At 42.1% G+C, this 27523-nt stretch overlaps 1 protein-coding gene across 9 annotated transcripts in view; it reads left to right on the plus strand.

The window, feature by feature from the left end:
• Positions 1-27523, plus strand: part of Zmynd8 (Zinc finger MYND-type containing 8) — a 427013-nt gene that overhangs the window by 266142 nt on the left and 133348 nt on the right. For 5 of the 9 annotated variants that reach the window (XM_071675758.1, XM_071675755.1, XM_071675759.1 and 2 more), the window contains one exon: positions 23970-24418. In XM_071675758.1, the coding sequence (XP_071531859.1) occupies positions 24005-24418 (414 nt within the window). In that variant the 5' untranslated portion in view covers positions 23970-24004. The other 4 variants (XM_071675757.1, XM_071675763.1, XM_071675756.1 and 1 more) reach the window with 3 other exon arrangements.

The following is a 27523-nucleotide window of genomic DNA, read 5'->3' on the forward strand; positions in this document are numbered from 1 at the left end:
GGCCACCTGGGCTCATCTGCTGATAAAAGGAAAAGCAAACACCGAGCGATGGTGGTAACAGGAAGACGCTCTAGTTGTTGCAAGGCGACACTTGCAGGGTACTTGAAGTTCAGGGAAGTAACGCGACACCTCCACTTCTTACGTGTCGCTAGGATGTGGTTTGAAAACTTCCCTCAGGTTAGGTTAGGCTCTTGTCGATTGTTTACAGTATGCGCTCAGTGTCTTACTGTTGACGGTAAGCTGGTCGAATGTAAACAAAGTACCCTGCCAGTGGCCGGCAACTTCGCCTTTCTTTTTCTTCCACTGGTCTGTCGTCACCTTGACCTGAACGGTATGAGTGCTTGCTTGATTTAGGTTAGGGCCATTCTGCCGGAGAATTTCTCAATACCATTATTGTCTTTATAAAACTACCAAACCTAATGTAGCTACATTTTTAAACTAGCGATATGATTTTGATTATTGTGTAGCCGAGCGAATGTAAAATCTCGCCGCTCTGGGGCGAAGCCAACCCATGAACGTGGATCCCTCCCTCCCTCCCTCCCTTCAACAGAAGCACGATTCAAATAAGTAAATTCGAAGAATTATGTTGGACATAAATGAACTCTTATCAAAAAAAGATTAAATCTTTTATCATGAAAACTCTTTTACAAATATCAGAATGATTTAATGTCATGATCTTGTTAATACTTTTTACATAAAGCCAAAACGTACATCAGTATATCATTGTCTTGTGTTGAGTGTAGAAGGAACGTATGGCTGATAATTGGAACATGGTATGTGAATGATACACTCATCTATCACTTACACTCATCTATTACTTGTGGGTGTAATGATTATCATGTATAAAGTCATTTAATATATCAACAGCAACACAAAGCCCACGCTAAATTAATACTTCAGACATAATATGTTCATGTATGACATCACTACCACGTCTGTTCGAGGCAGGCGAAGAAGCATTATCAGATGTCTTACCATTCAAACATACATTGTGCATGACTTGATAATACCAGTGCATATATGAAATTAAGGTCATATAAGCCAAAGCGAAACCCGAGAATAGGCGTAATTACCCTGTTTCAATGCTGAAACAAAATCAGTAGAGGTTTGTTTCGGTTTCCACTGCGGGTTGGAGCATGTGCCGATCATTGTCTTCCTCCACCTTCGTCCTCTCCAAACCTAACTGTTACACGACTACGTTGATGAGGTAACCGGTTGACTTCAGAAGTAACCTAGTGCCGGCACACGCTGCTTGCCTTCACGGACTGAAATACATTTTTTCGTTGCCAAAACCGAGTTTTTATGACATTGCCATCACTCAGCACTAGTGACAACTGGGCAACTGGAGCCTCGTCTGTGTGTTTATATATATATATATATATATATATATATATATATATATATATATATATAGAGAGAGAGAGAGAGAGAGAGAGAGAGAGAGAGAGAGAGAGAGAGAGAGAGAGAGAGAGAGAGAGAGATTCCATTATGAAGTAATATGAGGTAAGCAACTCATTTTCTCTTTCAGTTCATGCATTAATAAAAGCGAAACTTAACTGTGCGGACCTAGTATAACCTGTTTTGTTCAAAGCTTGCTTATAAATTTATCTTGTTTAGATTGGCAGCTACTGCTGCTGCTGCTGCTGCTGCTCAAAGCGTGCTCGGGGAAAAATTCGAATCGGCGAGGCTTGGCTTCATGTAGGAGGACAGTGGACCTTCAAAGTTCCTTATATTAGATTGTTCGTAAAGATAAGCACATTATTATTATTATTATTATTATTATTATTATTATTATTATTATTGTCATTATTATTATTGTATAACCGATTATATTGATAATCACATTGATGATAGTAATGATTATTTGGTAGTCGTCATTATTGTGAGAAGAAAAATCATAAGAGGGGAAGAATAAAGTAAAATTAATAAGAAATGTATATAGGAAATATTATCACTCGGAACAATGAGTGTAAAAGAGCAGCAGAACAGATGATTATTAAAACAAAGGCGCGGTGCCCCAATCCAAAAGGGCTTCACCAAACCCCACACATTTGAAGGTTGGGAACCTGTTACTCTATTGTACTTAGTTCGTATATTGCTTTTGCTATTCTTCCATCATCCCAGAAAAAAAGGAAAACCTTGAGTGAATAACAGGACATTGAACTCCAATTTGTGCAGGTTCTGAAGACCTAATTCATTGAATGCATGGCCCGTCTTACGTTTAGCTAGGCTGGTATAATGGTTACAATAGGCTTGCTAATCACATTGATTTGTTTGAAGACTATTAACTTACTGCTATAATAATGAGCAATCGTATGGTCAAAGGAAACGCTACCAGAAATGAATACAGAAAAATGAGAACATTGGAAAGGGATATGAAGTGAAATGACAAACATGTAACCAGGTGAAAGTTATACATACGCATTGGTGTTCGACGCACGTGTTGATAGCGGAAAGTTGCCAAAGAAAATGATGTATATGTATAGTTCAAGTGTTATGCTTTATGCCTGCTTATTTTCAACAAGTCTGCCAGTTCGAGTGGTTTTAATGGAGAGAGCACACGGCATACCATCAACTACCAAATGATTTTCTGCCTCCGTCTTGAAGTGTAGGAAATCCAGATTCTCTTAGGCATGTGGAGATGAAACGGAGGAGCGTTTGCATGGCAAGTTTTCTGTAGGATACGAGAAGCTGACATGATCTCAGAATTATTTTAGAATTCTCTGATCCTTTAAAAGTTGCTTTGCTTTTGGTCTTTTTTTGGTTCCAAATGCTCATCCTGTTCTCGAACCGAATGAGGTCCACAGGAGAATGTAGTTGACGCTAATGCCATTTTCTGCTCTCTAAGCTCCAAGGAAGTACCGGGTGAGTCTTTGCTCCGAAGCATATGGAGATGGTCCATAACCCTCGGCCTCGAGACGAGCGTCCATTTCCTCCTCTTCAGCTTCACAAACCGTCTCGAACATTGTGACGTTGCCCAAGCTGGCTTTCCTCCTCCAGTTCTAAATCTTGGCCATGAAAGCGCGCAGTCATTACACTCGTCCCACGGTCGTTTTAGGTTGTTTATTCATTGCTCTGAAAATATCAACCAGATAAGCAAGGCGTGCCTCCCACAATGGTTCGTTGACGTCCCTGCATTTCCAGAAACAACATTTTTGCTCAGCTCAGAGTTCTTAAGGCACGACAGACGACATTTCTCATCAGCGAACAACGAACTTTGGTGCTGAACACGAGAGCTTCATGTTTCGAACTAAAGTCTTCATACAACACCTTGAAGAGACACAAGTTGACAGCCACAGATGTGACGTAAATCATAGTTTCAGTGACCCTGTTCAAGACGCTGTGCTGCGACGTGGGATTTTGGATGCTAGTAGCTCTGCTTATGCACTGTAACCCCGGGAGCCACCTATTTCAATCTGGTCCGAAATCCATCAGTTGCACACTCCACACACACATTCTCCCATGATTCACTTTCCGCGTTGAAGTAATCAGTTACTATCCGCATTCCGTCCTCAGCTTTCATAGTGGCCTCGAGAAAGGAACCAAAACAGTTCTACATTGAACTTTCCTGCATGAACGTACGAGAAGGGCACAGTCCATGGACTCGTCCAACTGAAGTGGGAAGTATATGGAAGGAGTAGATCTGAACCCATTGCTCACTTGTTCCTTCAACGACCAAGGGACATCGAAGTGCGAGGCTGTACCTTGTTATTAGAGCGGAATGATCTGATAAATATTTATTTCGCTGTCCATCCAGAAGAACGAGGTTAAGCCATCTTCAGAGCGCACCAGTGATATGTGACCTTTCCGGTTTTTGCAGTTCAAAGGGACACTGAATATGGGAGTTCAAGTACATCTTTGTTCAATTGTTCCACTAGAATCTATTTTAAGGCGCTTTAGGCCCGTTTCATGCCTTCAAAAGAAACTGGAACCCTTTATACATGTGCTCAGGATGCGCTTTCTCTAAATGAATTCTTCGCTTTGATGGCCGGAGTGAATCATTTCCCAACACCGTGCGGTACAAGACACACTGTGCCATATTAAGCTCCACCATCAACCAGTGAGGTATGTCCGTGGTTGATATAATCCTCATAGAATGGGCGGTTGTTCTTGGCAGACATTGGTGAATGATAAACCTGGCGAGGAAAGCCAACAATTTTATAGAGAAAAGAATAACATTTCCGTATAGAAAAAGACATGAAAACTCAAAGCTTTACCCGCTGTAGTAAACTAGATTTATATTTAATCAGCTTATTGTAGGAATACAGCATACAACGTAAACAGAAGGTAGTTTTACTTGAATTTATGCAGGAAAGAAGCCAGGTTATCCATTTACATGTTTAGGTTGTGAAGGTAATCGGGGAAACCATGTTTCAACATGGATAGATAATGGACGTGTGAATCATGACACAAACACATGCAGAAACACAAGAGTACATGTACATACGTGTGCGAAACCCTAACAGTAAATGTGATTTTTTTACGATACTTGATTATAGAAAAACAAATTGATTATGGTACTGTAAGTCTTCAGATGGTATCGTATGAACATGGTGACATATTGCACCATATCTTCATAGGCTGTTCTCTACTGTGCTATTACGAACCTTCGTGTGGCCCAACTAGGAAAGTCGCCCTGGCCCTCCAGTCGAGAGCCAGTCAGGTAAGAGTACCTGAATAGACGAGGTTATCACTAGGGCGGGGGGGGGGCACGAGTGTCTCTTCTGTAGGAGGAACGAAGCAGCCAGACAACATCAGCAATCAAACTGACGGTCATAAGGAAAGGGTCACGGCGACGAGAGCAGCAAACTTGTGTTGGTCTTCTAGAGATGGGATGACCAAAAGTTTAATAAAGTGTGAGTTGGGTTGTTGCCAGCCTAACGCGACTCGCGACGACGCTGGGAGGAGGATGCAAGAGAGAGAAGTGTGTGACATTCTGCTCCCTGGGATCGGGTAATTAGAGGCCTAATTTATTGGTTATTATATATTGTGGAACAGGAGATAACCACAGGACAGCGAAGGATGTGGCTATTGACAGTGTTATTATGTTGGGGTAGGAGTGGGGGGGGGGTGTCCAACGCGCAGAGGCAAGAGACGGGGATCAGTGCATCAACCTGGGGGAGGTGAACTTTTATCTGTCAATCAATCCGACCGCCAAGTTATGTGTGTGTGGACACCAGGACGACTGCTACAAGACGGAGACCTGGTCTTCACTCTTGACTTAAGGGCAGACACACCTGGCGAGTTTCGCAAAGAGACTGGGGTCCTGAGGACACTCACGGAACTGAAGGAGTGAGTAGTTTGCTGGAAAATTTGCTGAATGATGATGGTTGGTTCAGTTGACCTCACGACGGGACTTTTCGCTGGATGGTAATGTACGTGGAGGTCGTGGTGACTCACCAGGACAGTGAATGAGGCTGCGAAGTCCCTCTGCTTCGGCGTCGGACGAGGCAGCAGCGACCGTCGTCGTTGAAGGGGGAAGGGGGTGTCGCATCACCCGCCAGTGTGTTCAAGCCACAGAACAAGAACAGTCTCTCCTCACCGTCGACTGCGCTGGCCGGCCTAAAGGTCTCTCGTCAGGGCGTTGACACAAGGCGTCCCATCTCACGGGTGCGGTGTCAGCGGGAACGGCCAGCACCGGATGAACCAGCCAGCCCAGCCAGCCAGCCGCTCAGGCAAGGAGACCCTACCACTGGTATCTGGCGACTCTGCGACAGGTAGAGTATCAGGCTAAGAGGAACATCGCAACCAGCGAGCGAAGGCCAGCGTCGTCACTACGGAGAGGGTGTGGAGCCGTGTCACACGCTCAAGTTGCTTGCAATAAGACAAGGTTGGGGTGTTAGGGGAGAGGGCAGGGCGGGAGGTGGATCACCCCGTATCAAGCGGGAGGGAAGACTTATCGCCGGCGGAGTATGGTCGTTGTTGGGGAGTTCGAGACGGGAGGAGGCGCAGGCGCGGCGGGAGGACAGACGTCCGCTGGTATGCTGTAGGCAGACAGTAACAACAGGAATAGCCATGAACATTACCTGAGCGACTGGCGATTAATCAAGTCCCTCAAGTACAACGGTACGACCCTTATGTTTGGTGACCTGACCTCTGACCTGTCGCATATCTGTCAGGTTAAAAGCCAGGCCATCATGACCAAGGGTCGTTCAGTCGTACTCAAGGGTCGGGTCGTCGTGCTCAAGGGTCGTTCAGTCGTGCTAAGGGTCGGGTCGTGTCGCTGTGCTCAAGGGTCGTTCAGTCGTGCTCAAGGGTCGGGTCGTCGTGCTCAAGGATCGTTCAGTCGTGCTCGAAGGTCGGGTCGTGTCGCTGTGCTCAAGGGTCGTTCAGTCGTGCTCAAGGGTCGTTCAGTCGTGCTCAAGGGTCGTGTCGTTGTAAGCTTGGAGTGCGATGAACGAAGTAATCAGAAAATATCCCGTGATAAGATTATGCAAGTGTCCTTCCCACACTTTTGAAAAAGCGCTCTTATCCAAGCCAGTATCATAGATCCTCTTCCTCTTGACGAGCCTTGTGGTATTCATCCACCTCGCTCTCATCGAACTCACGCTCTCTCTCTCTCTCTCTCTCTCTCTCTCTCTCTCTCTCTCTCTCTCTCTCTCTCTCTCTCTCTCTCTCTCTCTCTCGGCGAAATCGCATTCTGACGAACTTTCTATACAAGCGGTAACGAACGAACTCGGCAACCCCGTTGTAATCGGACTTCTTTTTTTTTTTTTTCTCTTCTTCTTTTAACGAATTCGCTTCTAACCAACACGATCGCAACGAGCTGTTTCAAAGAAGTCTTTAAAGCCGATTTTTTTTATTTTGCTTAGGAGGGTTTAGCATTATCTTCTAACACGGCAGCTACTGACGCTGGACGTACTGAGCGAGGTACGATGAGGACATCCTTGACGGCCAGCGGCAGAACCGCTGGAGTACAGGCGCCCCCCCCCCCTAACCCACACTACCCCAGCCCTACCCCCCCCCCCCCCCGGGCTACCCTCAGACAACGGAGGAGGGCCCCCACTGCCCCCCGGGGGGCCCCCCTCTCATTTGGGCCTTCACTCCTCAGCGGTTGGGGCGTGTTACCCACTCTTCCCAGTCCATCTCTCTCTCTCTCTCTCTCTCTCTCTCTCTCTCTCTCTCTCTCTCTCTCTCTCTCTCTCTCTCTCTCTGCAAGCAAGCAAGCATTACTTGCGGTGAGCGCCACGCGTCAGCCGTGCCATCTCTGGCAAAAATCTCGTCTCAGGCTCTCGTAAATAAGTACTAGTTATTTCCCCTGCATCTGTGACATCCTGCCTGATGCACCCCCCTCCCCCATCCCCCCCGTCCTTTCCTCCCTTCCCCCCAATCCCCCAGAGAGAGTGGACCCGGGGCAAGGTGCCCCTCTTGACCCCTCTCTCTGGGCGGCCCTGAACACAGAACGGAAATAGCGATCGTAAATTAATTCCAGCCACCCGCTGCCTGGCGAAGTCCTCCCAGGTTCGCCCGCCGGGTCTTCAGACCCACTTGAGCAGGTGACAGGTGCTGTTGGCCTCGAGGAGCTGGACACTCAGCGTTCTACAGGGCCTCCGTCGGCAAGTCGCCTGACGTAGGGAGGACTGGTGAGGGTGAGAGGGGTCGGGTCGTCGGAGGTGAAAAAAAAAGGGAGCCAATAGGTTGGTTGTTGAAGCGGAGGACGCCTTTGGGGAGAGAGAGGGGAGACACGAGAAAAAGAGGGAGCTGGAGTAACCATCATGTTGTCGTCTCCCGTGAGGGGTGAGTGAGTCAGTCAACGGACGGATGGAGTGAGGGCGATGATTCAGTCTCTCCTCCCACACCACAGTCTGGCCAGGACCCCGACCCCAGGACCCCGCCCGGTGCCCAAGACGACTCTCTCACCCTCCCACACTCCTTATGACGAGGCACTTATTTGACTTCCCTTTATCTGCCTAAATACTGCCCCGCCCTCACTACACCACCACCCCCCGTGGTGGCCTTATTTACACAAATTGATGAACTCGAATGTTTACATGAAAATGATTTACAATTTTTTTTTTTTTACAGAGACTTGGCTCGGGCCAAAACATATCCCAGCCATGGTCATCTCCAGTGATTAATACATAAATACATATATACGATAAGATAAGGACTGAAGAAATAAAGATTATGTGACTTAAACCTAAGCCATACATACATAAATTGAGAGTGTGTATATGGCCTCAGAATTAATTATCTTTATCACTTGAAGAAGGCGTTAAAGATTTAGTTTTTCCGGTTATTAGTTATCACTTAGAACATATCAGCCATTGACTCGCACAGATGACAGACCCCAGATCCCGAGATCCTCAGCAACCCGGCCATGTCATCAGTGCCGGTCAGGATTTCATCTTGGGCGCAAGAGCGACAGGTATTATTGTGAACTCCTGCCCATCCTGTGACCGCTGGAGCGAAGGAGGATACAGAGTATACACTACAGGTCCAAAGAGACTGGCTGGCTGGGCTTCAGTGAGTGGGTAACATTACGTTACAATATGTGATCTGTTTACAAGGACCGGAAATGAGTAAATCAGTGTTTGGGAAAGTTAACTTAGAACATGAATTGTTTACAAAGAGCGAGCAACCATGGATTATATATAACATGGTATAAAACACATTTTAACTGGCTGCTGTAAGCAGAGTTAGGACACTGTTCAAGCATCTTGGGTAGAACATGTTCCTCATGAAGTACCTACACATACCTTGTTATGTGCGGGAGGGATTATCTTAATTACCTTTGATTTCACGAGTTTCACAGCAGCCAAGTACATAAGAGTCTGGAGTTGGGATAGTAATTTTGGTGGCGACCTTTACATCTGTTCTGGTCGTAGGAATAGGATAAGCAAACTCTCATGTGTATAATCTAGTCTGAGTTTGGCAACAACGACATCTACGTGTCTACTGATCCTGTCAGTGGATATATATATATATATATATATATATATATATATATATATATATATATATATATATATATATATAAAGTGCCATATAGAAATTGTGATAAGTTTTATGTTGGTCAGACTGGTAAGGATCTTTGTTAGACTTAAGCAACATGAATATATAGTATAAGAACAGGACAAGAATCAAATGCCTTGTTTAATCACGTTAAAAACTACGATCATTGTAGTGACTGTTATGAAATACACAAAGAATTATAACCTTGATATTAGTGAAGGTCTATACAATTTGGATAGCTTTATTGTTGATAGAACTTGTAAACAGTTCCCCTCTTGTCCACATAATAAGTTTATGATACGCTCGTTTTCTGTCTTGGACAACCACATGTTTACCAAATGGCGTCCTAGCTTCGTCTCTTCGTTGTATATCAACTGACTGGTATATTTCTCTCTTGTGTCTCCCCTGATGATGTGATTATTACACGAAAGTGCACTTGGGAACTTATCGTGTTTCATTTTCCCCGTGGACTCATGGGAATATATATTTATACATGTGTGTGTGTGTGTGTGTGTGTGTGTGTGTGTGTGTGTGTGTGTGTGTTTTATAGCAGTATAATAGCACAAGGATTTACTTGTGTTGATTTTCATTCATTTCGAGTCCCAAGAATTTTCTTCAAGTTGTTTCTGAACTAGTTTCTTAGAGGCAAGAAGGTGACATCGTCAAGCACCCACGATGGAGGTAGAGTGAAGTTCCTCTGGATTCCCTCGCACATTTTGGGCACAGGAGGCACGATGGGTCTGATGAATTAACAAAAAGATTACGCCCGTTAGAGTGAAGACCGAGGAGCGTGCGTGCCTCTGACAGCAGAGCACGCTTCCACACGAACGGTGGGTTCGTTATTCATGCTCACGCATCCACATAATCACTTGGGGGTCTTGTGCTCCACAGGACTGTAGCGCAAGGGATGAAGGAGGCCCAGTCAGATGGTGTCGAAGAGCAACGTTGGTCTTGCTTACCACACACACACACACACACACACACACACACACACACACACATTCGTCCCATCAGACTACACTCGTAGTCCCGCGTGGGCCGACCTGCGCCAGTAATGACACCCTGAGGCTATACACCCGACCTGTGCCAATTATGGCACCCTGAGATAAGGCTATCGTTGACAAGAGCCGAGCCCGTGTCAGGCATAAGACTTTGGTGAATCTTTACACACACACACACACACACACACACACACACGGTCGCAAAGGCATCTCTTATATGTAAATACGGCACAGTATGGGCCGTAGGTAAAGGGGTGGTTCATATACAGTATGGATGATGATTATCATTCTGGTGCATCACGGGCATATCTGTATATAGCTGTATCGGTGTGTATGGAACTACTCGGTACATTGACCTATAGATATGTGGTTAAAAAGTCGTCTTCAGACATCTTGCCGTCGTGTTCAAGATAATAATGACAACTAAGAGGATGCAAATATAAGGCACTGGAAGAAGGCACACACAGACACGCAATACATGTACTAGGATTGGTTCATTGTAGGGAAGATTAGCGTGGCTGAGCCCAAGGATGATGTGCAAAATCCCCCATTTTGCGAGCCTCCTTCGTGCAGCGGTTAGATTTGCTTTGCAACCCACGAACTTGACGGGTCAGGGTTCGAGTCTCGGACAAACATACGCGAGAACCGATGATGAAGTATAGGAAAAATGAAAAGGAAGAAATATATGTATTTACAAGGAAGATCCTGCAGCTTCAAGGCTGCACTGCTTCCAGTAGCAGGGAAATGACGGACTCCTTTGGAGTGAGAAGTTCCTCGATGAGACAGACACTCCTTCTCGTCAACAGACGACGGTGGTGGTGGTGAAGCAGCCTCGTCGGAGGGGGACTTTTCACTCGCGTCATAACGACAGGCAGGCGGAGTCCGGTTACACCCCCTTCTTTTAGGGCCCTTGCAACCGGGCGGGACCGGTAACATGTCAAGAACCGGAGTGATGTGTTGCACGGGGCAACCGAGGAGCAAGAACTCAAGTCTTCAATGTGGAAGTGCAATCTAGGCACGATTAGGAGGAAGTATTCAGAACAACAACGAAAAATGATAACTCGTACATGTCGAGGACGTATGGTTTTCGGTGGTGGTGTTGAAGACTGGGTTTGGGTGGACGGTCCTTTACCATTTGGTATTACGGTGGGTATGAGGAATGACCCGGGTGTATGTGTTGCAGGAAGGGGAATTATCAATAACAGTAGGTTGCAACAGTGTGAAGCAACTCTTAAGCTCTTTATTTCTATCTGGGGATGGGTGGTTGGTTAGAGAATAGTTAAGGTGGGAAGAGTCCAGTGTTGCTGCACAGAATTGAATGTTGAGCATATCAAGATTGATTTAAAGGCTTTTTTTTTTTTTTTTTTGGTTCGTTTTGTAGGTGTTTAATGTTTACAGTTACTAGACAGCTCGAGTTTGTATTTCTCTGTTTTTGGTGTTTTTTGGCACGATATATGACCAGGCATGTGAAGACGCACGTAAAAGATAAAGTGGACGAGTTGTTTATGAAGAGAGTAAGGGATTCCATTTCTTCATATTCGGTGCAGGTGTTCGTGTTCTAAGAACGTTTGGTTTGTCATGGCCTCGTGTTGTTGTTCAGTGTAAGGGAGTGATCATCATGTGTCACGTGAATCTGAGTATGGTGTAGTTTTGCTGTGTGCCAGTAATTGTTCTATTCATAGTGCAGGTTGGAATCATCTCTTTATCATTGGTAAGAGGCTGACGATATATATATATATATATATATATATATATATATATATATATATATATATATATATATATATATATATGAGAGGGAACGACAAAAGGTAAAAGAACTCGCAATTCACACAGTAATCGCACATACAAATAAGTGCGCAAAATAGGTCGAAAATGATATGCCTCTTTTGTAAAAACAACGTCACTTCACCGTGAAACGTTCCTAGTTATAAAAAGAAAATGCATTTCGAACGTGTTTACGTTTGCAAAAGCTTGGACAGCATACGTCTATATAGCGTAGCCTCGTATCAAGCGGCATTTGCTTAACTTCGACTGTAATTGTGATGAGCATGTTGAAATTATGTTCTGAGAGTTCTTGCAAGTTGAGGGCTTGAATAATTAAGCAGATAAGACTTCTCTCTCCTTTACTCACCAGCTTCATGATTTATCACCAGTTTTCCATAATTTATATTTGCCAGTATACTTCACGGGACCGAGTCACTCGGTGTCCTCAGCGCAGTTCTTCCAGGTTAACCAGAGCGGAGGGAGACTGTTCGCCTCGCATACAGAGTAGTCGACTCGCTGGGCAAAAAACTGGGTCTCCATTCAGCATTTACAGCCAGACATACAAAACGCTTCTCGCTGCACTCACACTAGCAGGCATTCCTTTCCTCTAAAGCACCCCTCCCTGGTTCTGGCAATATCTATTCCTCTCCTATAATGTCATTCTTTAATATTTAAAAGGTCGTCGCCATCAACTTGCATCGGCCATACGTTCCTTTGGCCATGTTCACGATAGGCTGTCAAAACACTGCTTCCTCCAGCAACACGTATATCTATATACTACTTTCAGTCTTGTATTTCTTACCTGCTGCAATGTGCCAGTTAGTCATCCCACCTGCTTGTTCATTAGTTCGCCTCTACGAAGTAAAGCTCTTCTACTCGTACTTCGTAGCTTAGCGTCACCTGCGTGTACTTGTTGCGTTCGTACCTTGATTAAGTTTTACGGTAGAGTTAAGATCCCAGCCACTATGTTGACCGCTTGAGTATATTGCTTCGTATACAGACATGTGGTGATGAGATTTTCAGCATTCCACCCGAGGATGCCTGCCGCCTTTAGAGGTGGATTTCGTGACTGTGTCAAGGAAGAACTTTTATTTTCCATTCATACGTTGTTTGTTGTACCACAGTACAACACGGGCCCTACTGTGTAGGCAGTCCCGTTCATTCATATGTGCAGAAGTGACTTCCACACTTCACACGTAATTTCTCACAGGCCACCACGAAAACCTCTAACTTTACTCCCTTCTACAACGCTGCTCTCAACTGATACAGTCCCCAGTGCCTCCCATCATTTCCTAAATATATCCTGGCGTGTCTACCCTCTTCCTCTGAATTAACATCACACATTCCATTACATAATCAGGATTATGTTTTTATGCATTACACAGTTTTATTTACTCCTTTTTTACTGATTTCCTAAAAAAAAATGTGTAACGTTTCCTAGGATTATTTCTAAGCTTTTGTAGTACTCTGTTAGTTTCCATTACGAACATTGTTTGTTTTCGTCATACAACACTAGGACCCCATTCAAAAAGGGGTACCGGGGCTATAACCTCAGGACCACCTCCCATCCAGGGGGCTTCTGCAGCCCCAAAGTTGCTGCAGAAGGAGCTACTCACTGACGACGATACATCGCCAAATGTGAGTCTTTTCTTCACCTCTTATTTCGCGAGGTAACCTCCAGCTGGTGTGGAGTCCGGCGACAACTGGACATCATATATTTATTTATTTATTATACATAATGGCTGTTTCCCGCGCCAGCGAGGTAGCGCCAGGAAACAAGAAAAATGGTACATCCACTCATATACACATACATCATATACATACTCATACAAAGACTTGTGCATATATACACATGTACATATTCATACTTGCTTGCCTTTATCCATTACTGGCGCTACCCCGCCCTCATAGGAAACAGCATCGTTGTTATCATCATTTCGTTATATTTGCTCTGTTGAGTAAATCCTCCCTTTGGATTAATGTAAGGAAATATATTTCCATGATGAACAGCGCCGTACCATAATCGGGGCACCGGAAGAATTTACGCGCCGCCGCCGACGGCAGCACCACAACCCCCTTCCACCCGTCCACGGCCGAGCGCGTCGCTACGCTAGGACGGAGCCCAAGATATCAACATGAAACATTGATTCGTCTCTTTGTAAATATCACCCACGTTCGACTTTTGACTGTTTAACCTCTAAATGTCCGCGGGAGTAGATCGCTTGAGGATTAAATTACCATACCACGGCAACAAAGTTGTGAACTGTCGGTAACTGAGGGTTGGACCCGTGAAACCTGTTATCATGAGAGAGAACTTGTTATCTGCAAGGGAGTACAGACGGTACTTATTACTGTGTTCATTGAGTCAAGAGTTTAGGTGTAAGACTTGGCGTTGAGATTGTCCACGGTAAACATCGAATGTATATTGTGTTTAGGAATGTACGATGCAATAAGAATAGTTTTGTTGTAATTCCTAAAACTGTTAGATGTTATTTAATATTATGATCTTATCCTTAAATATACTCTACTGATAAGAAAATTGCTCTTACAGATATTGTTCTATTGGGTGAGATTAGCTTTCTTACGTGTTGTATCCTCTTTTGCCCCTCTCTCCAAAGTTAAATTGATCATGTACATCATTTCTAGTTAGCTACAATTATGTTTTCACTGCATAAGGCTTTCCTCAGTAGATATCATATATATATATATATATATATATATATATATATATATATATATATATATATATATATATATATATATATATAATGTACATATCTCTGATTCGGATAGTAATCTCACTCGATTCAAGTGCATTGGTATGTTGGAAGGTGTATAACGATATTATTTTCTCTGGCTCGAGGGGGCTGCTCTCGCTAAGTATGATTTGGTCGTCTTCAAGGAATTCTTAATGTACGTCTGTTAGCAGGAAAATAAGATATTCATTTGACCCATTATGTGCCTGGAATCGCTAGAATCTTCTAAAGATCTGCTATATTTTTTTTTTTTCATGTTAAATGCTAATCATAAAAAGGCAGATGTTAAATTTTTTTTTTTTTTTTTTTAAGATTTGTATAACGCCTAGAACTCGAGTCTTTGATTTCCAAATCATATTTTGAAGTACTTGCTTGCACTTTGTGTAAAATGAGAAAGCTAAAGAAAACGCTGTCAGATGGATTATTGCTGTTTTAATGTTTTACATAAACCTTAACCTTTGCGTAGGTGTTAGTGAGTGTTAATGAATGATGTTCTTTCCGGAGGAGCGAGCACCAAGATCTGACCCACAAAGCAACCACTTTCCTGCAAAACGCCGATAAAGATGTTTATTTATTGTTCAGTTGGAGAGTGCGATTATTCAGAAAACTCTTTAGCTGTTACGGGAGGCATCTTTATGCTGTTCTCTTTAGGATATTAGAAAAAAATATATATATCGCGGAATGGATGATGAAATAGTTACATAGGAAATGAATTTGATGCAGGCTGTTTCTTGACTACGTCATGTAGCCAGGAGACGTTGGACTTTCTCCAGACTCGCCTCCGCCGCAGGTGAAACCCAGTTGTTCGGTCGACTCCCACTGCTCTTGTCTTCAGCCTTTTACGGTTTGGTGCCTGTAAACCGTAACGGCAAAACCAATATCAACATCAAGAACGCTAACTGCAAGTTATGTCAGTGAGAGTAAAATTGGTAATTGTGGCGGGCATACTATGACGAAACAACAGTTAAGAATAATTGGAAAAAAAAAGATGTGACGTTTTACAAGTAAAATACGTAATGACAAGTTGACTTTGGTGTTGGTTACCATATCACGTTACGTGAACACGTTCCTTCTTGCTTCCTAGAGTCACCAACCAATCCCAAGTTAACTGACTACCGGTCCCGCCACTTCTGCTTCGTGGAGAGGAAGGACTTGGTAATAGCTGAGCTTAGAAACTATAAATGGGATCAGTAGAGGAGGAAATGAACATATTAGTGCCACATCAAGTATAAAACATTTGTATTTTGTGTACTCTCTCTCTCTCTCTCTCTCTCTCTCTCTCTCTCTCTCTCTCTCTCTCTCTCTCTCTCTCTATATATATATATATATATATATATATATATATATGTGTGTGTGTGTGTGTGTGCGTGTGTGTGTGTGTAACATATTCCAGTGGCAGTAAAAGAAACGATGAAAGCGCTGATTTATTGTGAAGTGTTGTTTTGTCCATATAGAAATAGGAGTCTAGCTGTATTACACACATTTAAGTGTATACAGTTCCATCTAATAATGAAAATAAATGTAAGTCATTGCATAACGTTACTGCTCGAGATGGGTCATGTAGGTGAAGTTTTTGCATGTCCGATTCAAGACGCTTAGCATTTTACGGTTCGATCCTCCATTCTGCGGGGATAAGAAGGATTTTTTATTTCCTCCGTCTGGGCTAGATCTGTAGTCTTGAAAGAATATGAGAATTTAATTTCATGGCGCCTTATTCTTTACCTTGTGACTACAAAGGGATTCTATTTTTCTGTGGCAACAGCGTAGGGTTCCTTTATTAAGGAATGATGAAAGAATCTATTCAAATTAGTGTTGGATCCTCCATATCAGTTTAAGTCAGAGGGATTTGTCTCGGCATCATATCCTCCTGGGTGAGGGGTTACGAGTATCTGATCACTTCCATTGGCGTCAAATCCTTCATCGCAGAAATATAAAAGTATTTGATCCATTCTATCAGTGCCAGATCCTCCATCCCAAAAGTATAGAGGGTTTTGATCCCTTCCATCAGCATCCGATCCGCCATCCCGTAGGCACAAAAGGATTTGATCCGTTCCAGAGTCGTTTGGACCCGCGCGGCTTCGATACCTCTAGCACCTGCCAGCTGTACGATTGGGGAGGCCCCGAGGAGGATCAAAGGCATACCAAAATAGGTTTTGTTCGTCGCAGATGCCAATTAATCGGGTGAGCATTGTGCGTGCTATTTATGTCCCGTTATCTAGGCTAGGTAGTCTTAATTGTCTTTTGTTGCTTATGGAACACTGAGCGTTGGGTTAGAGTACTGAAGCTAGTTCGTCTTTGCTCTATGTATGGAGTAGTAAATCCAGGGAGTGAGTGAGCGATTTTACTACTTTTTTCGCGTGCTTGCATGCCTGTCACTGAACATATTTTACATGTGCGTGCGAGCGTGCTGCATTGTACGACTATCACATAGTGGCTGAACGACAGTAAAGAATTGGTAATTAAACACTGGTATTACAGTCAGTGACAAAGCTTTTTGTGTAAAGAGATGAGTGAATAAGTAAATAGATGTGTGTATGTTTATTCGAGTGAATGAAAAAGAAATTGTAATTTTTGGTAGACCCTGTTTCGTTCCTAATGTTTCTGACATTTGACTGCTGGGAGTTTCAGAATAAAGATATTATTTGTCTAGTTTTATCTCAACGTAGTATTTTGATACAGTTTTGAAATGACAGAACTTTGCTTAAACGAAATAACTTTTTTTTTTAACTACAATTCTCCGGTAGGTTATATACTTTTTAACGCTTCTACATGGCGAATATGCAGGAAGTAGACCGTTTGTGAAATAATCGGACGTAGATGAGGGTTTAGAGATTACTGCACATTTTAGGGTGTAATTGAAAAACGATACAATTTCAGAAATCTATTATCTAAACTCATTTCGCGTAGATCTAGCCTTTCCCCCCCCCCCCCCATTCCCTCCCACTAAATGGCGGACTTACGCTTCGTGCGTGGCGTATCTTGCCAAATCTCGCGGCATAATTAGCATACTCTGTGTCAGCCAAGGCATGGAGGGCATTCCATCTTCGGTGAATTGGAAGGTCTCGCGCCTTGGAAGGTTGCCGAAGCCTTTTATGATGTTGTAGGCTCGGACGCTGAACGACCACGCCACAGAGGGGGGCTTACAATCCGGTGTGGATTAAGGGGAGCATATAGTCTTTTCAGTGGATTTAATTACTTGATCTCATGGTTGTTGATCGTGATTGGTGGATTTGATTATGTACTTACAGTGTGTCTGCAGTGACCGGTGGATATAGAGGCATATTTAGAGTGGAAACCCTGGGGTGGATTTGGTCACATTCATTGGTTTGTATCGTAAAGTGTGATTGGTAGATTAGTTACGCATAAATAACATCAGATTGTAATTTGTATGTTTTTAGTAACATTTACCGGTTGCAAGTTGCTTACAATTCGTAAACCAGACTATGATTGGTAGATTTGGGACTCACGGTACCTACGTAATTATTCGTAGAGTTGATATCATTGTCATGAATTCCTAGGGTCGTTATGTTAATTATCAGTAGCGTTTTTGGAAAAAAATTATTGACTACTTTTTTTCCAAATAGTATACATCTCTTGTTGCAACACTGATGGGGATCTTTCAGCGTTAAGTATATTAGATATTCGGTGTAGTAGAAGGAAAAGCAGTCTTAACTTAGAATATTATCCAACTGTATTTTACCTTCATGCAGATATTTCCAAGGGTAGGTAATTTTTTTTTTTATAAGAAAACTGTCTAAAATCATAAAAGAAGGTATTAATAAAACTTACACATTTAACCACCAATGTAGGAATCAATTTTAAATTATGTATAATACTTTGCATTTTCAGTGTGAATGAACATCATATGGTTAAGTGTCTCAAATTCAATTTTTATCAATATCTTCAAGTGCGAAAACTAAGACTAAGTGTAATCTACAGGCTCAAGCTTCACCGAAAACAAGAAAATTGTAAATGCGACGCCAGAACGACCAGTTAGTCGGAATACCACCCAAGGTCACAAAAATTCAGGGACCAATTCCTTGCCGGCAAAGTTTCCTTGCTACTTGCTTTTAGTAACACTAATCAAGATATCGATGAATATGTAGTATATGCTTTGTAAAAACCAGCTTTCCAGGTATGTCGGCCTAAGTAACTTGTAGGCCAAGTATTGCCTCTTGCAAGTCCTTGCGTTTGGTAAAATGGGCATAAAAACTTGTTCAAGTGGCCTTGTTGGATGGTTGAGTGATTATTTTGACCAACACCTCTGGTTCTCAAACAAGCATGAACCTAACTACACGTAAATGCAACAAGAAAGAGAGTGGAAAACATATTTTGTAGCAACACCCTTTGTTCAGGTAAGTACTAAAATCCTTTCGAGAACGAGCCAGACGTGCAGCTAATTGTTTGGAATTAAGGGGAAACCATGGGTGGGCAGCTTGTCATACCACACTCGTCACTGCTACACTGTGTGATCAATGCATTGCCCCTCCCTCCGCCTCCAAAACACTGAAGACACGCCATTACACGTGATTATACTGACGCATAGTACAGATTACACGATGATAAGACAAGCCTTCTATTGTGTGAAGAAAATGAGGGTTATTTATATCGTACCTTCCTGTTGTATATTTCTCCGTGCCTCCTCCTTTCCTTGCCCTTCAGTCCAAGGGGGGAGGGGGGGAGAAGGGAGTTCCCCAGTTGAAGTCATGAGTTAAAAATACATTTTACCAGATATCATAACTTTTATCTGTCTAATGACACTGTTCAGATTATTGTAGGCGATCAGATGTCGTGTCTCGCGGTAGTGCTGATAAATTGCGTCTCTTGTGCTCGGCGGAACAACAAACATACACATTTCCCTTGCTATTGTTCATTGACATGCCCAAGTTGCACCACCCTCGCTACTGGAATGACAACCACACTCAGAGGGATTGCTAACACACACATTCCGTGATCCTGCGTAAGGCCTGTGGTTATGCCGAAGAATGCACACTCGGGGATTACATTAAGTTCAAAACACGATTTGTTACTTTTCTTTCGCCCCAGAGGACGCAGCGTCGCCAAGGCCTCTCACTTTGCCCCATTTAGGGAAGATAAACCTCTTATTTACCGCGCGCCCGCTTTGTATCACTTGTTTTACATGTCTCGAGTTGAGGGATGCACATGTCATATTCCTCTCGTTACGCTTGTGAGGTAGAGAAGAAAGCGAGGAAGGCGGTAGTGGTGAGGGAGGTAGACAAGTCGCCTCCAATCGCAGGCTGCTGTCATCTCTACGTAGCCAGGGAGATCGAAGCGCCGAGGCAGGCCAGCGGCGCCACCATAAGGCCCGGAGTTCTATCCCTCAGCCTGGGGTCGTAGACCTTATGGACCTGTCCGCGGGGAGTGCTCGGCAAGGAGACCGCTCAGTACACAAGTGTGATCATGGCGGACGGACGCGCGTCGCTCACTGCTCCTCTCCCAAGATAACTTATCAGTTACCCAGGTGCGTCAGGTGTTATCTCAGTCCAAGAGTAGCGTCGAAGTAGACCAGCGAGTGGATCGGAAAGGTTGTTCGTGGAGTGAAAGTGTTGTGGAGGGGAGTGGCGGGGAGGGAGTGTTGGCGGCGTTCCCAGCTAGCAAGCGCGACCACGAGTCCCTCCTCACACTGAGCCTGGCGGTCACGGCGCACCAACACTCACACTTTCCTCCCACTAATGGCTACCAGGTACACCCCCGACCCCTGCCCTAGCCATATTGCCCACCATTTCCCAGGATTTAAGGTGCGCTGGGCCGTGTTTGGGTTGTGGGAGGTAGGTTGTTGTGGTGGATCAGCTGGGGGGGTACGTGATATAGCAGGTGGTGATGGTGGTGGGGGTAGTAGTTGGCTCAGTGAATCAGATGGTGGTCAAGTAGGCGGGTGATGTGGGCAGGCTGACACAGGCTACACCTCCTCCTCCACCTCATGACAGGACGTGGTTGTTCATCTCAACCCATGCCCGAGGGTTACACTCGTATACCTCTCACTCATTCTTCGTGTTATCCTTTGTGTGCTTTGCACTCAGCTTGGCCATTAACATTTCCTGCCTTGTAAAGAAAATGAGAAGAGGGTTGGGCAGTTTTAATTTAGTTTTCCAGTTTGTTTCAACCTTCGAAATTTTAGGTCAGTTTGGTCTGCATTTTCTTTCAGCAGGAACTGTGATGTGTAAATTGCCTTCATTAGTTGACATGATAACTTCACAAGCAGCATCAGCATTAAAGTTACCTGTAAATCTGAGAGACCTCAACAAGATTGTGTATTAGTATTATGAATTGATTATGACAGTGAGGTTGCTATGGTTGTAGTTTGTAGAGAGAATCTTTTTCCAGATAACTGTAATGAGGCATAAATTCATGTGCTTTTCATAGTAAAACTGATGAATCTTTTTCACTGGATTATTTTTCAGTGTTGGATGCATTTATGTACCAGAAAATCATGTAATTAGAAGGTTATTAGGTAGTATATTGGTTTCCAGTGTTAAATTAAGGTGTAAGGTATAGAATTGTTTGCTCTTTTCTTATCCCTACCTTTAGTGATAAGTAAACTGTAGGGTCATGGACTGACATCCTGTGCATATAGAGAGACATGTACCAACATGATTACCCACATGTTTAGTAAAGATATTTGTTTGAAAATTATCAGAAAAGAAATTGATGTGTCCATATATTCATCCTTGCATTTACTTTTGTTTATAGTGATTCAACAAGTACCTCCACATACTACATACAATTCCTTCAGATCACAATACAGTTTTAGTGACTGAGAGGGTGAAAATTTACGGTTTTTATTATGATTACAATTGTTAATAGTGGATGTAGTTAATGGTAATGATGCTGTGGTGGAAATACAAATTCTTATTTTCTTGGAGGTTAGCATTTGAAAAACCTGGTCTCCCATTCATATCGAAAATGATGATACACTTTACATCATGTTAATGAATATTAATGTTTTTGTTATTAATCGCTATAGATATTTATTCTTCAGTTGGTCTGATGATATAAATTAAGAAAAATTCTTCACTATTTGTGTTATTAATGGTCAAGAGTTTATCATCCATATACAGTATTTTTCTTTTTCTCTTTTTACAAGCCATGTCTGACCAGACTCTGATTTAGGGGCATCTTAGAAAGGATCCTGTGGCTTACTTATGGGTTTGAGAAGGATAACAGCAAACCAAAGATGTATGAGTAATGAATGGGAAAAGTCAAACAATTTTTAGTGCACATTTGTTAGACATGGCTCAAATTATCAGATGTTAATGGACTTAATTTGTAACCAATTGTCATTGATTCCTAGTTTTGTTTTTATCCTACTTTGATGCATATGTTTATAGTGTATTTGCTGCAGTTTATACTTTTGAGAAGTCTTTTTGTTTAGTTGTCCTTTGTATATTTTGGTATAAGCTTACATAGGCTAAACCTTTGTAATTTTTTATTTTTATCTGTGTTGATTTGTCACTTGTGTGAATAAGCCATTGATGTTTTACCAGCTTATACCAGAGATGTGGATAGTGATAGTGTTTGGTGTTCTTAGTTTTGATATGTTTTTTTTTGTGTTTCCTGATGAATATATTGGATGTTCGTGATATTTAGTGATTTTGGCAATAAAATATTGCCTGTAACCTTAATTGATATGAATATCACAGTTGTTGGTATAGGTAAATCAGAATTAATTTTATAACTTTGGTTTTGAATACTTGATATATTTGATATGGATTTCCAGTCACTAAATAGTGAATGACACTTGTAATGAATATGTTTAAAGAATGCTGTTTGAAAGGGCAAGAAAAAAATTACTAGTTTGAAAATAGGAGTGTATGCTGTACATGATCTTTTATTTTGAAAGATGCATGGGCACTTGGAAGTGTGGATTATTCTACAGGTAACACTGCTTTAATTGTAAAAAATGCAATATTTGGTGGAACTGTCTTAGATAATAAGATGATTTAGACTTATTTGGCCTTTGAATTTTTACAAAAAAGACCAAAGGAGTATTCTCCTTCTCTAGCTACACACATTGCAATATGTTAGGTGGTTAGATCACACCAGATTCTAAGTTTATCCAGCAAAGATTGCTTCATGTGCTCTCTCACAGTGGCCAGGCTATGTGTTGCAGGCATATAAGATTTAATTTTTTTATGCATGCATGCAGTTTGTTTGTCATCATTCACCTGTTGAATTATGGAACTGATGGAGTAGGTTCTAATCTTTATACTGTGGTATACTTGGAAATGCAGTCATCAGGTATAAAGATTTATATTATTTCTCTGTAGATATATATTTTTGTCTGTAGTTTATAGTTGAGGCATTCTTGTCTTTTGGACACATGCCTAGTGTGTTACCCATTCTTACTATGTTTTTCTCTACTTCTCAGCGTCTGTTTTCTTAGGCATACATCATGAAGTCTTTTCACACATTCGTATTTGTTAGTTTATGCAAGTGACAGCTGCTTGATCATATGATGTTCATATTAACTTTAAAAGTATTGAGGATACATTTCAGCCATTTAGAGTTGGTAACTGATTCTTAAGAATGCTTATGGAAAGTTTTCAGGAAAAACTTTCAAATTCTCCACCCTCTTTTGAAGAAGAAGAGATGTAGATAGAAATAGGGCAACAGTACAGCACAGGATCACAAATATTCATGAGATTAGCAGCACACTTCATTAGGTTATGAGGAAACAGCTGCAAATAGAGGGCTTTGATCATTTGTTTTATGTCTCTGGAAGACCAAAGGAGTTAAGAAAATGTATTGTTAGCCATAAAGAAGTCGTCTAACTGTGTTGATGAATCCAACCTCTCCACCGCCCCAGTGTTCAGTAATGTTTGAATCTGTTGTTTTATTTTTCATAAGATGGTGGTTATCATTAAGCAAACTTTTCATAGGAAATGCTGTTCTTTGTCTTAACAAAAATACATATATATGAACATTATTGTTGGCATATTAAAAAGGTTATTAAGTTAGTGCAGAACAAGCTGCCTTGAGATTATATAGGTTGACAAGGAATTGCCATTTGTTCTTGAAAGGAGCCTCTGAGGTTATGTTTCCAGCAGGCTCATGATACAATCAAAGTTTAATATGAAGGAACAAGGAGAATAAGTGGAGTGTAGTGTACACTGGTATACTTTAAGGTTGTCACTTTTACCTGTACACTGATAACTGGCATAAGGTGTTGAAGCCCTCCTATTTCAATTGATTTTGCACTTATTGCTAAAATTAGATAGTGGAACTTTGCGTTATATCTTTTGAGTCATTTAAATGGGAATGTAGTTAAAGGTAACAGATAGATAGATGGAAATGAACTTTTTTTAGGTTTTAAGGAGGTACCAGTACAAATTTGAAATTTTCCATGGCTTTACTGAATGATACTATTTATTGTGGTTGCCTTTGATGAGTTTTCATGAATTATTGACCCACTCAGGTATTTTCATGCATTCAAAGTGTAATTTGTCTTAGTCAATTTTGCTCTTTACAGGTTTAAACAGCAGATATCACTTCAAATGCAGTAAGATGTCAGAATTAAAACTCTCACAAGAAGATGACTCTACACCACTTAATCAAGACACAGTTGCGGAGGAGGATGATAACCTTAGTGACATGGAATCCCATACGGGCAGTGAACGTGATGCAGTGTCCGAAGCAGGTTCGGAGACGCCCTCCATCTCAGACAAGTCCAGCCTCCGCAATTCCCGTTCTGCTTCCAATACCCCTACCAACACCAGATCAACACGAAGTAGAGATAACCCAGAATTTGCAGCCAAGCAGAAATCATTCATGGCAAAAGTTCAAGCAGCAACTGCTGGAATAGACACTGGAATGATGCGACCTGATACACCAGGCAAGAGGAAAAGAGACAGTAGCGCATCCTCCACCCAGGGATCAACAAAGAAGAGAAAATCAGGCAAAGCAGATAATAATGGACAGGTGAGTACTCGTAAATGGATGTTATAGTTTGAATGGATGTACTTTTGATTGGTAGGTTCTTTTTTTTTTTTTTTTTTTTTTTTTTTTTTTTTTTTTTTTTTTTTTGTCGATGTCTACCGCGTTTGCGAGGTAGCGCAAGGAAACAGACGAAAGAAATGGCCCAACCCACCCCCATACACATGTATATACATACACGTCCACACACGCAAATATACATACCTACACAGCTTTCCATGGTTTACCCCAGACGCTTCACATGCCCTGATTCAATCCACTGACAGCACGTCAACCCCGGTATACCACATCGATCCAATTCACTCTATTCCTTGCCCACTCTATTCCTTGCCCTCCTTTCGCCCTCCTGCATGTTCAGGCCCCGATCACACAAAATCTTTTTCACTCCATCCCTCCACCTCCAATTTGGTCTCCCACTTCCCCTCGTTCCCTCCACCTCTGACACATATATCCTCTTGGTCAATCTTTCCTCACTCATTCTCTCCATGTGCCCAAACCATTTCAAAACACCCTCTTCTGCTCTCTCAACCACGCTCTTTTTATTTCCACACATCTCTCTTACCCGTACGTTACTTACTCGATCAAACCACCTCACACCACACAAAATTTCCTCAAACATCTCATTTCCAGCACATCCACCCTCCTCCCCACAACTCTATCCTTAGCCCACGCCTCGCAACCATACAACATTGTTGGAACCACTATTCCTTCAAACACAGCCATTTTTGCTTTCTGAGATAATGTTCTCGACTTCCACACATTCTTCAAGGCTCCCAGGATTTTCGCCCCCTCCCCCACCCTATGATTCACTTCCGCTTTCATGGTTCCATCCGCTGCCAGATCCACTCCCAGATATCTAAAACACTTTACTTCCTCCAGTTTTTCTCCATTCAAACTTACCTCCCAATTGACTTGACCCTCAACCCGACTGTACCTAATAACCTTGCTCTTATTCACATTTACTCTTAACTTTCTTCTTTCACACACTTTACCAAACTCAGTCACCAGCTTCTGCAGTTTCTCACATGAATCAGCCACCAGTGCTGTATCATCAGCGAACAACAACTGACTCACTTCCCAAGCTCTCTCATCCACAACAGACTTCATACTTGCCCCTTTCCAAAACTCTTTGGTAGGTTATATTTAGAAATTATTTTTCTAGAGCAGCATTTGAGCAGAAAAACTTACTTTTTGGACTTTTTAATAGCTCTAAACAGTAACAAATTTAGTTGGCTGTCATTGTTGGTTAGATCATGAGAGTGGTTATTATCACTTTCATAAATGTAATGAATACATGTGTGCTAAGTTTTCTTGTTCCCTCATGATTGTAAAGATATTTTTATGGGATTGGCATCACCCGTCAGAATACCATCAGGGTCAGAGAACAAAAATCTTTCAGTAGAAGTCAGTATGAAGAATCATCATATTTATCTCGGTAGTTGGCTGATGTTCCTTAAAATTTCTGCATTGACGGCACAGATTTTTGTGAAGTTCGATATCTAGATCATATAAGATTATTGAGCATACATAAGAATTGTTTTCGTGAATATGATTTGATGTATATTTGCCAAATCTGGTTAACTTCATTTGTGTTGTGAACTTTTCTAGTACAAATGATTGTCTGAAAGATTTTCCCTCCACAAGGGTCCTCTAGTTAACACTGTCTGCAGTAATTTAGTGATTGGAACTTGGGAAAGGAGAGTATGAACTAGTGGTTTAACTCAGAAAGTAGATTCTCTATAGTAAAGCTTGTGTGTTGATTAACTGAGTATTGCTGTTTGGCCATCAGATATTCCTATGGTTTATGTAGCAAGCAGCTGGGATTTAGTAATTGTTGGTTTTAGATGAGCAGGTTAGAGGGAAGCATTTTGTGTATGGGATATGTTTGACTAGTTTTGGGAACTCGTGTCAATTCCCATAGTCAGGGCTCTTTAACGGTAGGGTGAGGGCTGGTGAGGTACACTTCGAAGGGTTTTAGCCTGTATAAGGGTTTTGAATTACTAGACATTTTTCGGAATGGTTTACTGCATCAGTACTCATGTTGTACTTGTTAGGTTTGCTTTTTCCATCCCTCACTGGAATCAGATGGGATGTTGGTACTTAGAGGTGCTTTATATCATAAACAACTAGGATTAGCACCTGTTAAAAGTCCTTCGATGCAGTGGGGGTTGTATGGCTGCATTTAGATTGAAAGACACAATTTATCATTATTTAGAGATGCTTTATGCCACATGCAAATGCACTTAGCACCAAGAAGAATTCTCAGTATGTCATTTACCAACATAACAAGATAGGGGAAGGTATTACCGTGGTATGCAAACTTGTACACCACACACAAATTAACTGGTGTATGCAGTTAAAGGTTTTATAGAAATATTAGTTCATGGTTGAGTATGTTCAAAAGAAAAAGTGAATGAATTAAGGTATATCTATATGGATGAAGCCATAAGAAATTTTATTGCAAGGGATGTGGGCACAGGAATAGTGTGGAATATTAGCACGTCATGTAATGATAATGACAATTAATCATAATGATGGCGATAATGATTTTTCTTACTAGTTCATCGTTTCCTTCGTAGTGAGTTAATGCCATGAACAGACAAGAATGGCCTTATTTATTCACATCAACTCTTTAGATGACGTGTTTGGTACACCAAAGCCAGTTACTATTGACGGCCAGTCCTTTGAGACCTTTCTGTGATTTTCCTTGACCACTTCATATGCCTTGGTTCAGTCCATATGCTGCTTACCACCCTCTGTATTCTACATCACTTGTATTCCTTACACGTGTCTCACGTTCCGACATGTTCAGGCTGTAACCCAGATTCTCTTTCATTCCATCCTTCTGTCTCCTCCTCCTCAATGCTCCCTCCACTTATGTCATGTTTATCCTGTAAGTCAGTCTCTCTCTTCATTCATCATGTGAATGTGGGAAGCATAAAAGTATTGTACCTACATATATTTATGCATGAGTTAAGGCTCACAGAAGCTAAGTTTCTTAGATTTTATGAGAATGCTGTTGTGTTTCTTCCAGCTTATTTTATCAGTCAGAATGACTGAGAAGCTTGATGGGATGAACTTCCTGAAAAT

This window comes from Panulirus ornatus, chromosome 21, assembly GCF_036320965.1.
Source record: "Panulirus ornatus isolate Po-2019 chromosome 21, ASM3632096v1, whole genome shotgun sequence".
Lineage (NCBI taxonomy): Eukaryota > Metazoa > Arthropoda > Malacostraca > Decapoda > Palinuridae > Panulirus > Panulirus ornatus.